The sequence below is a fragment of the Raphanus sativus genome, chromosome 2 (assembly GCF_000801105.2).
Source record: "Raphanus sativus cultivar WK10039 chromosome 2, ASM80110v3, whole genome shotgun sequence".
In the NCBI taxonomy this organism is placed as follows: domain Eukaryota; kingdom Viridiplantae; phylum Streptophyta; class Magnoliopsida; order Brassicales; family Brassicaceae; genus Raphanus; species Raphanus sativus.
Window position 1 is genome coordinate 19,154,094 of NC_079512.1, and position 15,561 is coordinate 19,169,654.

Genomic DNA, 15,561 nt, shown 5'->3' on the forward strand with positions numbered 1-15,561 from the left:
GTGTTGTGCGTGGGCCTACAGGTAATTGGGACTTTCAGGGGAAACTAGGTATAACTTGGCTTTTTTTCTTATCAATAAAATCGACGGTGTAATTTCGGTTCCCACAAGAATCTATGTTTCTGTCTTACAATCCCCTAGACATTATTTGCAAAGTGATTTGCCACATGTCCTCTCTACAGTTGTTTTTACAAAAAACATTATGACATGGCCATTAAGATTGATGACATGTCATATGGTTAAATATGACATAGACAATTACATTTAATACTGATATATATATTTGGAAATCTTTTTAGAATATGGCAATAACTCATATATAACATTTAATATTGATTTATATTTTTGGTAAACTTTGTAGAATATGGTAATAACTCATAAATCATCATTAAAATAAATATATTCAAATATGACATTTTGAATTTCGAAATATTATATAATTTTACTTTTATAATTATATAATTTGTATTATCTAAAATTTTCTGCATTTAAAAATATATAGTTTTTTAATCGTAATATCATTAGTTTCTTTTAGATATCTACAAATTATATAAATATTGTTTAGTTTTAATTTTTGATAACTATACAATTGTTATATGGTTTTTAGTAATTTTGTACAAGTTGATTTAATACATTTAACCAAAAAGAAATAAATAATCTGTTCTATCTAAGATTCTAACTTTATATATATACATATATATTCTTATATATAATTTAAAATAAAAAAAATATTTCTCTTAATTTATACTTAATTAAATGATATTTATATTAATTATTGGTCAAAAATAATAAAATATATAATATTAATAAATTACATTTTTAAATATAAAATTTAACTTTTAAAAAATTCATCACTGCACATAGTGCAGGAAAACACCTAGTTGATTAAAATATAATCATGAAAATATTTTATGTGTTAAATATATTTTTATTCCACTATTGTTGTTTCAATTAAATTCAATATTGAACAAGTTGTTTATAGAATTGATGTATGTAATTATTGTGATTTTTGAGATTTGCGCAGCCGAATTATATGGTATGATTGAATAATATATATATCATTTTTATTGTAGAACTCCATCCATATAATAATCAATTATATGGTATGATTGAATCAATGATAGAGGTGATTTTATGTATTATAGTTCTACCATGTCTATAACTATATATTATTATCTTACCAAATTTTACCTCATAAGATTGTTACATTAAATTTTTAGTATTCTTATTTGCTGTAGATGTTTATCATTGATGTATACCTCCCGTGCTAAAGCACAGATCAATATTTTTTGCCATAAGTTTCAATGAAAATAATTATAATTTTAAAAAATATTATATGAACATTGCCACATAATATTAGACTGTTTACATTAAAACAAAGCGGTTAAAAATATAAAGCAATAATGATGATATTATTATATTATATATATTTTTAGTATTTTTCAAAAAGTACATAAGAAATTATACACCTAAATATATTTAAAATAATTTATTTGATCCACTAACTTTAGTCAATGATTTAATTGCATAATTAAAAATACTTGATTTAACTAAATATAAAGTTGGATGTATTGAATCTATAAATTTACTAATTTTATTTTATTTATAGTTTAAAATAACAATGTTATTAATATTTCATGGTTAATTACCTTTTTTTTTTGATGAAATTTTAAATTTATTAATCATCATGAGAAAGAATGTTTATGTACAACCAACAGATTTAGGAAAAAATATCTATTCCTCTAAACTACTCCATGTGGGTACTAAACCAGAGTTGCATTAAACCGGCTAGTTTTGGTTTCTCAAAATATCGTGTAGACGAGATCCTCTGCCTGATTGTTTTATCAATGATCCTGTAAAGATGCTCCACTGGCCGAGCAACCTGAGCATGCCTGCGTTCATTTCTCTCTCGCCAAACATAGTAGATTGCAACCTGAAAGGCCAATTTGAGCAAAATCGATGGTAGCCTATCCTGAGAAGGCGCAGAGTCGCGAGCCACAGTCTCATACCAATCCGGAGAAGGAGGGGGACGCAACAGCATTCCAATTACCCACAGTCAGAGAGTGTAAGTGTAAGGACAAGCAAAAAACAGATGATCTCTTGATTCTTCTCTCTCACCACAGAAGGGACAGCCTTGTACTATCCCCCATGCACGCATTCTGACACCCGTTGAGAGTCTGTCCCTGACAGCAAGCCACGTAATGAATGCAAACCTAGGCACTCCTTGTGCAAACAAGACAAGCTTGTCCCATGGTACCTGATCGTGACTGACACGAATACTTTCCAAGGTTGTAGAAGCGTAGAATTTCCTTTCATAGGTGTCCTCCTCTTTCTTCCAATGAGCCTCATCCTGAACACCATGAACTAGTACCACAGTCCCCTCTTGAATCTGCGCGGTGACCTGTTGGATAGCTGGATCACGAGTGTTCCTAAACCGCCACACATTGTTCACAAAAACACTAGAGACAGATGCATGCCGATCAATACCCATCTTGTGTATTGCTCGTTCTCCCAAAACCTCGATCAGTCTACCAATAGGATGCCATATGTCAGTCCAGAACTTTGTGGAGGACCCATCACCTAAGACCATTCTCACAAAGTTCTTTGCGATAGGCCTGAGCTGCAGTAGCTTCCGTCAGATCCAAGACCCTGCCGTTCCAACCCCCACATCCCAAAAGGAGCAGTCCCGCAGTAAAACCTGTTTGACCCATGCCACCCACAATGAATCAGAATCTTTAAAGATTCTCCAGATCAGTTTTAGAGCAAAGACTGTAGATACTTCATTTATGTTGCGAACACCTAGTCCTCCTTCCTTCTTCAATTTACATACCTATGACCACGCTATCTTTGCTTTAGAAGTGATGTTAGGAGAACCACTCCACAAGAAGGCAGAACACATACTTTCGATCTCATCAATACAACCTTGGGGGAGACAAAAGCAGAGCATCAGAAGTTAGTGAGACTAGCTATAACCGAGTTTATCAGTTGTAGCCTATCCGCAAACGACAGTCTTTTACTTGTCCAACTGAGAAACCGAGCCTTGATCTTAAGTAGTAGCGGCTCGTAGTCCTGGCGGGTCATTGTTTTTGTAGTGAGAGGCAGTCCTAGATACTTGATAGGCAATGCTGACACAGACAATCCGGCTTCCCCTGCTGCATTTTCTAAAGCTTGTTTCCCTCTACCTGCTGCGAAGACCGTAGACTTGGAGTTATTGATACATAGACCTGATAGTCTCGCAAAATCTTGAAACACATCCAGCGTACTTCTCAGTGAGGTGGGAGACCCGTCCGTGAAGACAATGATGTCGTCGGCAAAACTCAGATGGGACAAGTTTACAGCTTGACACATAGGATGGAACCCAATGCTCCTAGCCAACACTGCCCTGTTCAAGAGTCTAGACAGAACATTACTCACAATGACGTACAGGTACGGAGACAAGGAGCAGCCTTGCCTGATACCTCTAGAGCTAGGAAAGAACCCCTCTAACTCACCATTGATGGATACAGAAAACGAAGCTGTGTCCATACACCTCATAATCCAGGTGACAAACTGATCTGGAATGTTCATGGCATGAAGCGTGACCTCCACAAAGGACCACTTCACAGTATCAAAAGCTTTGGATATATCAAACTTGATAGCTGAATGACTTGAGATTGTTGGCTTGTGATAATCTTTGACCACTTCAGTAGCGAGGAGTACATTTTCCAGCAACCATCTACCTTGAACGAAAGCGCACTGGTTGAGTTCAATGGCTTGAGGCAGGATGTTTTTGAGCCTCTTAGCCATGATCCTGGATATCACTTTGTACACCACATTACAACACGCAATCGGCCTAAAGTCACTCATCTTCTCTGCAGTTAGAGTTTTCGGCACCAGGGATAAGAGTGTTGCATTTGTGCTACGGGGCATAAAACTGAACAGGAAAAATGATTGGACCGCTGTGGTGAAATCCCTTCCCACCACTGACCAAGCTGCCTTGTAAAACTCCATAGGGTAACCGTCAGGCCCCGAAGCCTTATTTATTGGCATAGAGAACAGCGCTGCGCGAACTTCTTCATCCTGGACTGGCGCAATCAAAGTAGCTGCATCAGCCTGAGAACAGCGAAAATCCAAAATATCTTCAAGCTCTTCTTGTGAAGCCTCGACAGTATCAAAAGATTGTCCCTGCATGAACTCTTCGTAATAGGAGACTGCTGCAGCTTTAATCTCCCCCGGATCAGTTAAAACAAGACCATCTGATGTAACCAATCTTCGGATGGCATTCCTTGCATACCTGCTCTGACAAGTCTTGTGGAAAAAATTTGAGTTCCGGTCCCCGAGGCCCAACCACTGAATTCTGGACTTTTGATAGAAAAATTGCTCTTCTATACCAGCCAAATGGTGCCAGTGTTCCCAAGCATCTGATGCTTCTTCAAAAGTAGAGGTCTGGGGATTTTGCATTGCGTTGTTTTGTTTGACACACAGATCATCAAACGCCTGTTTAACTCTGGCAGGAAGGTCACCAAACATATCTCTGTTAAGCCTTCGTAATTCAGATTTCAACAGCTTAAGCTTCTCTTGCAGCCTCTTCAGCGCTGAGCGAGAATGAAAAAGATGTGGGGTAGAGTTCCATACATGACTAACAACTTCCAAGAACTCAGGATGAGTAGCCACATGCGTAAAGAATTTAAACGGCTTAGTATTCCCTTGCGTAGCTAACCGAAGATTAGTAACCATTCTCGAGTGATCGGACACTCCCCCCACTTCGAATGCTACATGAGATTGTGGAAACCTGGTAAGCCAGCAGCTATTACCCATTACGCGATCCAACTTCTTACTTATTGGATTTGCATCTTGGTTATTAGTCCAAGTGTATTGCGGCCCAGAGTGAGAAAGATCCACAAAATCACAGAGACGGACAACTTCCTGAAACTCTCGAATGGCCGATGACTCCCCTGCTGTATCCAGAAACCTAGAGTGTTCCATAGCTGAGAGTGTAACATTAAAGTCCCCTTGAATAACCCATGGATTTATCCCACTTGCAACCGATCTCGAAATAATATCCATATATCTCCATAACTCTCTTCTCTCGATCATACAATTCGACGCGTAGACAAAAGAAGCTAGAAATACATCCTCCGTGCTCTTGAACCTGACCCAGCACGTTATCATCTGTCCACTGATAAGAACCGGAACAACATCAACCTCATCTGACCAACAAACCCAGATACGTCCCAATCTGTGATGACTATAGTTGTGTAGACACTGCCATCCCGGAAAGGTCGCATTGAACACACCCAAAAAATTCTCTTCTCGAACCTTTGTTTCCACCAAACAACCCAAAGACAACTTTGCAACTTTAACCCAACTTCGGACCGCTTTTTGTTTGCACGGCTTGTTAAACCCGCGCATGTTCCATGCAAAAATTGACGTCATTTGTTCCTACAAGAGGAAGACTTCTTGCTTTTTCACCACTGCTTGCATCAAACCTCGAGTGTTTGCAATTGGGGGTCGCGCCTTTGCTTTCCCTCGAACCCCTGCTGCTTAACTCGGCTTCTTCTGATTAACTTTCCCATCCATCTCCTTCATATTTAACTCTGAATCTTGAGCCTCCTCCCCCACATTATCACCATCTTCTCCCTCAACTATTTCCCCCTTCTCTGGAAAGTTTTGTAGAATCTGAAACTCATTTGGAGATACAACTTTCTCCACTGTTTTCTGCTGCCGCACCGGGGAAGATCGCTGGCTGGTTTGCGCGCCAATAGTAACCCAGCTCTCAGACTCCTTGTGATCACTTAGATTGTTAATAAATAGACTCATCTCCTTCGATGAAACAGCTGAATCCTCCACTGCAGCCATATGTAAAGCAGGCAGATTCTCCTCCTTGCCCGGCCTTTGGTTACTCACATTACCCTCATCACTTCTTGCTTCCACTTGGCTGTCTTCCTGTGTCTTTTCTAGGATTGTGAATATTTTCTCCACCTGACAGTCTTTCTCATTGTGACCCCACTTAGCACAACGAGCACAAGCGGGAGGAAGCCAAGGATAGCTCACTTGAACTGTGACCATCTGATCATCCCGACCCCTGAAACAAATCTGGTGAGGAAGCGGCTTCTCCAAATCCACTTCAACCAAGACTCTTGCAACGTCCAAACGGATACACTTCTCTGTGTTGGGGTGAAGCTTGACAAATTTTCCTGCTGTCCTAGATAAAAAACTAAGCCCCTTGTTTGAGTAAAGATACCCAGGTACATTGCTGAGATCCACCCAAAGCGGCATAGCAAACAGGTCCGGAGGCGCCTTAGCAGATTCAGGGGTCCACTCATTCAACACCAGTGGAATATCCGAGATGTGCCAGAACTTCCTCTTGATGATCCTGTTCCTCATCAACGCATCTTCCACCCTAAACAGCACAATTTTCTTGGCTATAAACTGCACATCAATCTTCCCCCCCTTCCCTGGGGTAGACCAAATACGATTCACCGTTGAGTGTATTGTGCCTATATGAGGGGAATCACTCATGAAATAACCCACCACAAAACACTTCCACAGTGGCTCAACATCTTCCATCAACTCCTCTGGAATCGAGACATCCGCAACACCATCTTTGACAGTAAACTCTGGCTTATAACGATCACTCTCACGAAGAGCATCCTGCAAAGCATCAGAATAGGAGACCTTCTCTTTCCCCTCGTCTGAACCACCCAAACCATCACGAATTCCACGAGCACTCAGGTTCTCTTCCCCCTCACCAGAACCACCCAAATCTCCACCCCGCACCGGAGATCCCAACAGCCCAACCTCCACTTCGCTAACAACGGTCCTCTTCCCCTCCTCTAGTGTCGATCGAGAGACCCCTGCTTCCACCACTCCCTCGCCTTGTTTTGTCGCTTCCGTGTCCTCCGCCATTGCCAGAGCAGGCGGCTTCGTGAAATCGAGATCAATCGCCGTCGTCGTCAACAGTTCGCCCTAATCGCCCTAGATCAATCGCCGTATTTTGCAAGGTCTATTGGTTAATTACCTTTTTTGAAAACACACACAATTAAGTTAGGGCGAACTATGTGTGTCAGATTTTAGTGGAAAAGCGACTTGCGCTTTAGTATATAGGGATATGTAGTTCTATTCGGGAATGAATGAATAAGTTGCTTAATTAACCACAAACGAACCTAACTTCTGCAAATGAATAAATATGTAATCCAATGTTTGCAATCCTAAACGAGTTTAAGCATGGTCATTATGTACTCAATACACCGTTTTGTGGTGTAAAGGTATGAAATCCCGCGTTTTGAGGAATTATTTTTAGGAAATGCAAATTCGTAAAATATTCCAACTTACTAAAATATATTAAGATATTCTCTAACGATAAATTACGGATATGCTATTAAACATCTCTTATAAATATAATCAGTTCCATCGACTTATATTCACGACCATTTAGACGTTGAAAAAAAAATCACTATGGAACAAGATCTTGAAGAGAATGACGAAGAAAACAAATATTGTCTTGATAATATTAGATCTACTAACATGGTTTTCTCATTTACATCTGTTGATGGAAAAGTTGATCGAGCAGTTACTAACATATTTTAAATTCAAGTTTCTAAACAATTATCATTTATATTGTAATCCATGTTTTTTAACCGTCTTTATTTGTATTTCAATTTTAATAACATAGATAGATAGATGAAGTGTAAAAAAATACATTTACTGTCTTAACTATCCCCATTATGTTTCTATCTTTACTGTCTTAAAAGAATTGTTCAGATCAACTTTCAAAATGAAAATATTTACGTATTTTATACTATATAGTTTAATTTAAAAGATATGTATATATATTTATTTATAAAATGAGACTTTTTACTTGTATGATTTTGTAATCATTTATATCTTGTCATAACAAAAATTTTAAACCATGGATCACAAAATTTCCAGTGAGAGATTTATAACAGTTTTAATAATTTATAGTAAATTTTTTAAATTCAAAATATGACATGTATGAAAAAATATAAATTTTTATTATATGGTTAATGTGATTGTTTTATTTATTTTGATAAATTAAAATTTAAAAAATGATAGAGGCCGCACTAATTTTTATCAAGTTTTTATTATTCAAATCACTAATTGACATATATACTTTAGTCACATTAGGAAATTCTGTATTTTTATTTAACAAAGATTGAAAAATATTAATAATTAATTTATGATTAGCTTAATAAAAATCTTATTATATAAAGTATTTAGATGGACCAACCTATTTTTCTAAAAAAATTAGAAATCATTGTGGTAATGACACATAGTTATCTCAAATATTATAATGCTTATCTTTTAATATATAGGAGAACATCTACTTTCACCATTCTGCTGAGTTTTGTTCACTGAGGGCCGTAGGATGAATCATGTCTTATATTTCAATTGCAGGTACTGGCTTCAAATTTAGTTGTCTCAAAATAGGCATGTTGAGACTTGGAGTGCTTCTCTACTGATGTTTGGGTTTCAAAATGAAATAATGGGGGACTCCGCACTAGACCATATAAACGTAGAAACATGCTTGTCTTTCAACGTTTTGCTTCCACACATCATTAACCAAGTAAATAAAAATATTATTTCGATGCATCAGTAGTTTTGAAGTTACTTATGGCCAAACCAAATTAAAATTTTAAAAGTTCACGGACCAATCAACTACGGCAAAAAGAATATCTCTCAGGTCTCAAACAGTTCCAATAATGCTTCTAAGGCACGTATATTGTTAAAAAGGTAAATGAACACAATTCCAATTGTGTTTTCGTTCTTTCCCATCTTATTATTGGCTCCTCACTTCACAAGGATCGCTTGAAGATCACATACCAATGGTCTTTTGGAACTTTGTAATCTGGTTCAGGAAGATCCATGTCATCTGCCAAAAAAAGAAAACAAGATCAGAGACAAGCCAGACGTGAGTAGTGAAATAACATTGAAGGGAGAAAATATACCATGACGTGAGGGGCGATCCTGACGCAGTAAACAGGGAAACCTGTGTAGAATTTCAGAGGTCCTCCTGATTTCAAGGTTTGCATGGCACAGTCGAGCGAACCCGTGTATGGATATTTACCCTGAGCGTCCGGTTGCATTTTCTGGATCTGAGTTTTGACAAAGTCAAATGGGAGACTGCAAGCCGCAGCGCAGAATCCTGAAACAGCACTTGCTCCTGCCCAAAACAATCACACAACCATCAAACTCAAAGACATATTTACGTGGGAATACATCACCACAGGACAAAACTGATAAAGCCCTCTTGTTTAAGTCTAAAGCAGAACTATTTTAACTAGTTTAGGAGTTCAGTAATATACATATTACAGTAAGTTAGAGACATGAAGGGTTACAAAGGGAGCAAGGAGAATGCATTCGGATCAATTTGGACAATGGTAGAGAGTTTTAGAGTCTCCTCTCACTAAGTATTTTCTCTAAACTATATGACAACACAGCACTCGTGTATTCAGAAGACTACGTGCTGTAACGGTAACTTATATGAAGGCGTAGTAGAAAAAAATATATGTATCTGTATGAGAGACAGGGAAGAGAAGCTTACCTACGACAGTGGAAGTCTCCCCAAGACCAAGGTTATCTCTCATGTATTCAGCACTTTGATCATAAGAAGCAAGCATTCCCATGTTCAAAGCCATAGCTCTGACCACAGTGGGACCACAACCTTTCCAAAGTGCCAAGACTCCTTCATCAGCGCTAATACGGTAAAGCGCATGGAACGCATTGGTATAGTTCCTGCGCTGAGCTAACGGCAAGGTGTTATCAGCTTGCATTCTGATAAGCGCCAAATCAGCTGGACTACCGACGCAAGCACCGATTGCACCAGCTGTTAGACCACATAGAGCCTTCTGATACAGAGGTAGTGGCTTTCCATCGTTCGCCTCACTTGCTTTCGCAGTCAGCATCCTGATAATTCATAATGACACTCATTGATAAGTACAACAAAGGTGATAAAAGAAAGCATTCATCTGGATGGGCTTGAGGTAACATACAAATGATGAACTTACTTGAATGATCCAAGACGGGCAGTGGTGTAAGTTGCTTGCCTCAGCAAACCAGCAGATAATCCCTATTGGAAAATCAGATAAGCACATGAGACATCTTCATAGCAGAAAAAAGGGAACAAAAAAAAAGAGTAATGTTGTGATTAGCAAGACATAGGAAAAAAAAATGTTGGCTTTGAAATAAGCTAAGCATACATACATACATACATACAACATGACAGATTAACATATAAGAAACTGTTACATGAGCATCAACACCAATAGAAAACATATATATCTTCACCTTGTAGAAAGCACCGATGCCTTCATTCTTCAACATGGTAGAGGTCACACTGGCTGCAGATCCCTGACCTAGTTGAATCCTCACCTTCACCACCAAACCAAAATACACACATTATTTTATCAATTCATTAGATTCATATTATTCAATTGTACATTGTGATGCACCAAATAATAAATAAAAAAATCCAGATCTGGAATTCAAAACCTTTCAATCTAAACATTTACTATAGCAACAGCTCACAGCACAAATGAGTCTTAAACATGTTGGGAGAAATGAAATTTGATCCAGATCTGAGCTCAATCCACTCGGATCTGATGAACCAATTTTTCTTCAGATGTGAATAAGGAGCTTCTTCTACATGAACGTGTATCGAGAAACATTTTTTTTAACGTACCTTGATCATGTCGATCGGCTGGATAACGCAGGTAGCGAGCATACCGGAGGTACCGCCATTGACGAAGGGCTTCACAGTGTTCCACACACCAATCGGAGCTACTTTTTTCTCTTCCGCCATCTCCTCCTTTTTTTCTCTCGGGGATATAGAAACGCGCAACTATAAGAAGAAGAAGAAGAAGAGGGATTCCGAACTCTCGCTTTGGTGGAGAGGAAACAAAGAAGGAAGCTTTACGTGCTTTTATATATATATCCCAACAGTGCCCAGCTTATATCTAAACCGCATCAAACCATCAGATTATTTATTTTATTTGGATTATATCGATTTAGATTTGAATCTATTTTATCTCAAATTATTAACTTTAGGCTTCTTTGTTTGAAATTAAGCAAATCTATTTATGTCTCTAATTTTCTAGTTATCAAAGTTGAAATTTGTTCTAAACTTTGAATAGACCTTTTGTAGTTGCATTTTCATTAAATACGATTGTGTTTTTTGGCACTTTTCACGCCGTAGTAGCTAGTGGACCAGTAGAGTTTTAGATTCTGTTAATATTGATGCCAATGTGTTATGTGTATATAAAAGCTCTTCAACAACACAACAAGCTTGTGACTGGTGTTAGAATTATACAGGGGTGGGGAAGAAAAATACAAGAGGAAATAAATTGTAAAAACAAGAAAATTGATAGTTTAAGTCAATATTTTTTTCTCATTTATAAAAGTCATGAAAAAACAAAATTCTTATTTTGGCTTTTTCCGAAGATATTTTCCTTTAAGGAACACAACATGGTATATAACATGATTGGTGTACAACATAAAAGACAAATACATGAAAATGGATGGGTTTTTTTAAATGGATGGTTTGCCCAAAACAAAACAAAACAAAACAAAACAAAAAGACAGATACATGAACACTACATGGCGTCATGGCCAATTGATATATTCCCGACCGAGTATATTTTTACAACAAATAATAGGACATGGAAGAAAATTATAAAGAAGCTCTGGTACAATAGAAGCTTGATAATGAACAATGGAACTCACAATGCTGCTCTACCAATAAATTAAACCAATATAAAAAAAGGACGGCAAAGAAAGATCAACGAAATTGTGCAGGATTATAACAAATATGTAATCCCCCAAGATTCACAAGGGAAAAATATAACTCTTTGGTTGCACATTGATTGAGAGAAGAAGGTATAAATAGTCCTCACCTTCATCTTCTTCATCATCTCCACCTTCAGCACCCACTTCTTCATAATCTTTCTCCAGTGCCGCCAAGTCTTCACGTGCCTCAGAGAACTCACATTCTTCCATTCATTCACCAACGTGTCCACACGATCAATCATGGACATAGTATTCCAATTACGGCTGTCAAGGAAGCAAGGTGACAGTGAAACCCAATTTTAACCTTTTGAAGGCCTCTAATACATTTTAATAATGGAACTAGATTTTGATCCACGTTTTTAAAACGCATGATATTTACGAAACAAACCATATTAATATGATATAAATTTGTATTTTTGATGGTGTATCCACATTTAAATGTTACACATGAAACATTATATTTAGTATTTTGAAACTCGACCCTAACATGCGGTTAGACCGGCAAAATAGGTGACCCTATATATAATTCGGTTTGGTTTAAAAAACTTGTTATTTAAAAGTTCTATAAAACCCACAAAAATCGCTAAAACATAGGACTCGGCAACCGGTTGAACCGATGAATGACCCATTATGTAATACAATTTGACTTAAATTATCACAGTTAAAGTATTCTAATTCATAAATGTTTAGATGATTTAAGTTTGAAATAAATATAATTGCTTATTTATTTATTTAGTTTAATTTTATTGTTCGCATGTTATTAGAATTTTTCTTATGTTTTCTTTTTTCATTTATTTTAAATTTTCAAATTTAATTTTATTATTCGTATTAGACTTTTTTCAAAAACTTATTTATGAAAATTAGAATCTTATACATATGTATTTTTTATAAACACATTTTTTGAAGTATATATAATTAAATTAAAATTTACAGTAATATAATTTTATGAAAGTAAGATAATTCATTTATATAACCCACCTCGTATCAATTTTACTTATTTTTTACCAAAGTTTAATTATAGTACAAATTTATTTTGATTATCATATTGGTCAAAATTTAATTTATTGTTAGATTTTTTTCATCTTTATTATATAAATTAACTATTTTCATTTAACACATCTCATACTTGATAAATATATTAAATTATTTCTAATATATTAATTTATATATATATATATATATTAGTTTATATTTCTTACTTTATTATTTGTTGTACTAAGTTGAGGTATCTAATAAAATTAATGAATATATTTTGTTCAGTTATTTTATATTTTATAAAATAGCTAATAAATGAATTAAGTTATTTTATATTTATTAATTGGTGTAGTAATTCTATTATGGATATAAATTATGTATATATAAATACTATAGAAATGTTATTTCTTATTATATAGATGAAGGTGAATCAATATTCGTTTTTGGTTATAGTTAATATTAATTATGACTTTTATTATTTAAATATTAAAACAAAATTTATATTTACATTTTAAATAAAAGATATTAAAAGATATTATCAAAATGTAATCTTTGAAAAAAATATTTAGGAATATCTTTTTAGATATCTTATTTTGATAATATTAAAATAGTTGGTTAGATATGATATATATTTAATAATAATTAAATTAGTTGAGGAGAAATAATAGGAAGTTAAAAATATAATGGTCCAACATAGACTACTTAAAAGTACATAAAACTTATTCTGTTTTAATAGTATTGATATATGAAAACAATATATGAGCCTTAATATCGGATCACACAAATGCTGATTGTATCAATTACCAAAAATAAATAAAGAAGTTAATATTTAATTGACGTCAATTAATCTATAAATTTATTACCGGTTGGTTGTAAAAATCGATTGAGTACTAATGATTCACATCGAGGTTTAGTATATTTTTAACATCTAGGCATCAACTCAAATATTTGATTTCATTGTTCTTACATTGCTTTGCTATGGGTAGTCATACATTATTGGGAGAATTGAGTCTTTTTAAATCTTTACTTCCAGTCCATATTAAGGTTATCTGCAAGGAAAAGACAAAAATTCGATTGAGGGTCCAGAAAACCGAACTGATAGTAGGAGATGAGAAAGTGAGCTGCTTTATTGTTAAAACTTACATGGATCCGTTATGTTAATTTTTTTTAGTTCTTACTAATGCATTTTTACGTGTCTCAAACAGGGAAATACCATACAAACCATATTTTTCGGAGATTTGGATTTTTCGACCGAAATGTCTCTGGAGGAAGGTCACTGCTATGAAATTAAAATTTTTTGTATAAATCCTACACCAGAGCGTGTTCGGTTGACAAAGCACCGATGTCATATTAACCTCAACAACTCCTCTGTCATTTCGAAGATCGATCCAATCCTCAAGTCCAACTTTTATTGTTTTCCAAACTTCATTGATGTTTATTGTGGCTTAGCTATCGTAAGTTTTCTATTGGTATGTTTTCTATTACATCTAATTTATTCTAATTTAAAAGTTACCAAGTTACTGTGAATGTGTGGTAGGAGTAAAATTTATCATATCAAACAGATATTTACGCGTCTGTGGTAGGAGTAGAATCTCTTGAAGAATATATAACAGAACTTACTGACGGGAACAATGGTTTTATCGATCATAGAATTTGTTTCTTTGTAGTTGATATGGAGTAAGTATTCAACATTTATAAAAATAATTGACAAATTTTGTAGACATTATATGTGCTTAAATTTTTTTTTTTTTTCACTACTTACAGTAACGTCGTCATTAAGTGTGTTGCTTATGGAACACTTGCTCAAATTTTCCAAGATTTATGAAATTCGACAGATGCAAACGTTGTACTCTGTATTTTACACTTTTGGCAAATTAATGGGGAGTAGGTCGTTATGTATTTTACACTTTTGGCAAGTTAATTGGGGAGTAGGTCATGTACTGCAATAATTTTGTTTTTAAAGTAGTAGAGCTGATATTATCTGTATATTTTGCTCAAATTATTTTGTTTGTCATGATAAGGTGGATTCAAGAACTTGACTAACATTGTTGGGTTTTCCAAAGTTGTGTTTGAGCCCAATGATGTTCCAGAAAACGATGTTTTCAGAAAAAAGATAATACATTTCGTTTAATGAGTTCTGATTTATAACTCTGTGTAGTTTGGTAAGTTTATATTCTTTGTTACTGTTTTTATAGGATTGGCAACAAAGAGTTTTGAAGATACTTTTCATAGCAGTTGTGGTTTTTTCAGTTTTTAGAGACTTTTCTTTATAATTTTTGCTTTTCATATTTTACTTTTACATTGTTTATGTTTCGTTTAATCTTATGAAATCAATAATTCGATTATCTATTTTTCTTTTATCTTAAATTCATAACTAAGTTTATATAAATCTTTGCATACTTTATAGAGTTTTGAAGATACTTTTCATAGCAATTATTTAAAAAAAATTATAACAAGTTAAAATTTATGAAATTTAACAAAAATGTCAAGACTTACAAATTCATGAATATTTATATGTCTAATGTAAATGATAAAATTAAACTTCAAATCCAAAATATACCAAAAGTAAAATATCATTAATAAATTATCTATAACAAAACTGAAAAATCTAATCTTTTAATTAAAAATTATACAAAATAGATTTTAAAAACATAATTAAAAACTAAAAAAATAAAACTTTTCTATTAGTTCAACCAGTGATTCAACCGGTAACCGAATTCCAGGTTTTAGTGGTTTTAGCCGATTTTATTGGGTGTTTAAATTTTGTTTTTTTTTTCATAAAATCCGAATTATATTTATCTTGGA

At 34.8% G+C, this 15,561-nt stretch overlaps 2 protein-coding genes across 2 annotated transcripts; both read right to left on the reverse strand.

Annotated features, from left to right (window-relative positions):
• Positions 1-2,053: 2,053 nt before the first annotated feature.
• LOC108829346 (uncharacterized) lies at positions 2,054-2,587 on the reverse strand. The gene has a single exon (XM_057004186.1). It carries the CDS (start codon positions 2,585-2,587, stop codon positions 2,054-2,056), a length of 534 nt encoding a protein of 177 aa, XP_056860166.1.
• Positions 2,588-8,616: 6,029 nt separating this feature from the next.
• On the reverse strand, positions 8,617-10,909 carry LOC108820547 (mitochondrial dicarboxylate/tricarboxylate transporter DTC). The gene is made up of 6 exons (XM_018593508.2): positions 10,679-10,909; positions 10,285-10,368; positions 10,005-10,066; positions 9,542-9,903; positions 8,946-9,160; positions 8,617-8,869 (listed from the first exon to the last, which is right to left on the reverse strand). Exons 1-6 carry the CDS (start codon positions 10,796-10,798, stop codon positions 8,813-8,815), a joined length of 900 nt encoding a protein of 299 aa, XP_018449010.1. The 5' UTR covers positions 10,799-10,909; the 3' UTR covers positions 8,617-8,812.
• Between the last annotated feature and the right edge of the window lie 4,652 nt (positions 10,910-15,561).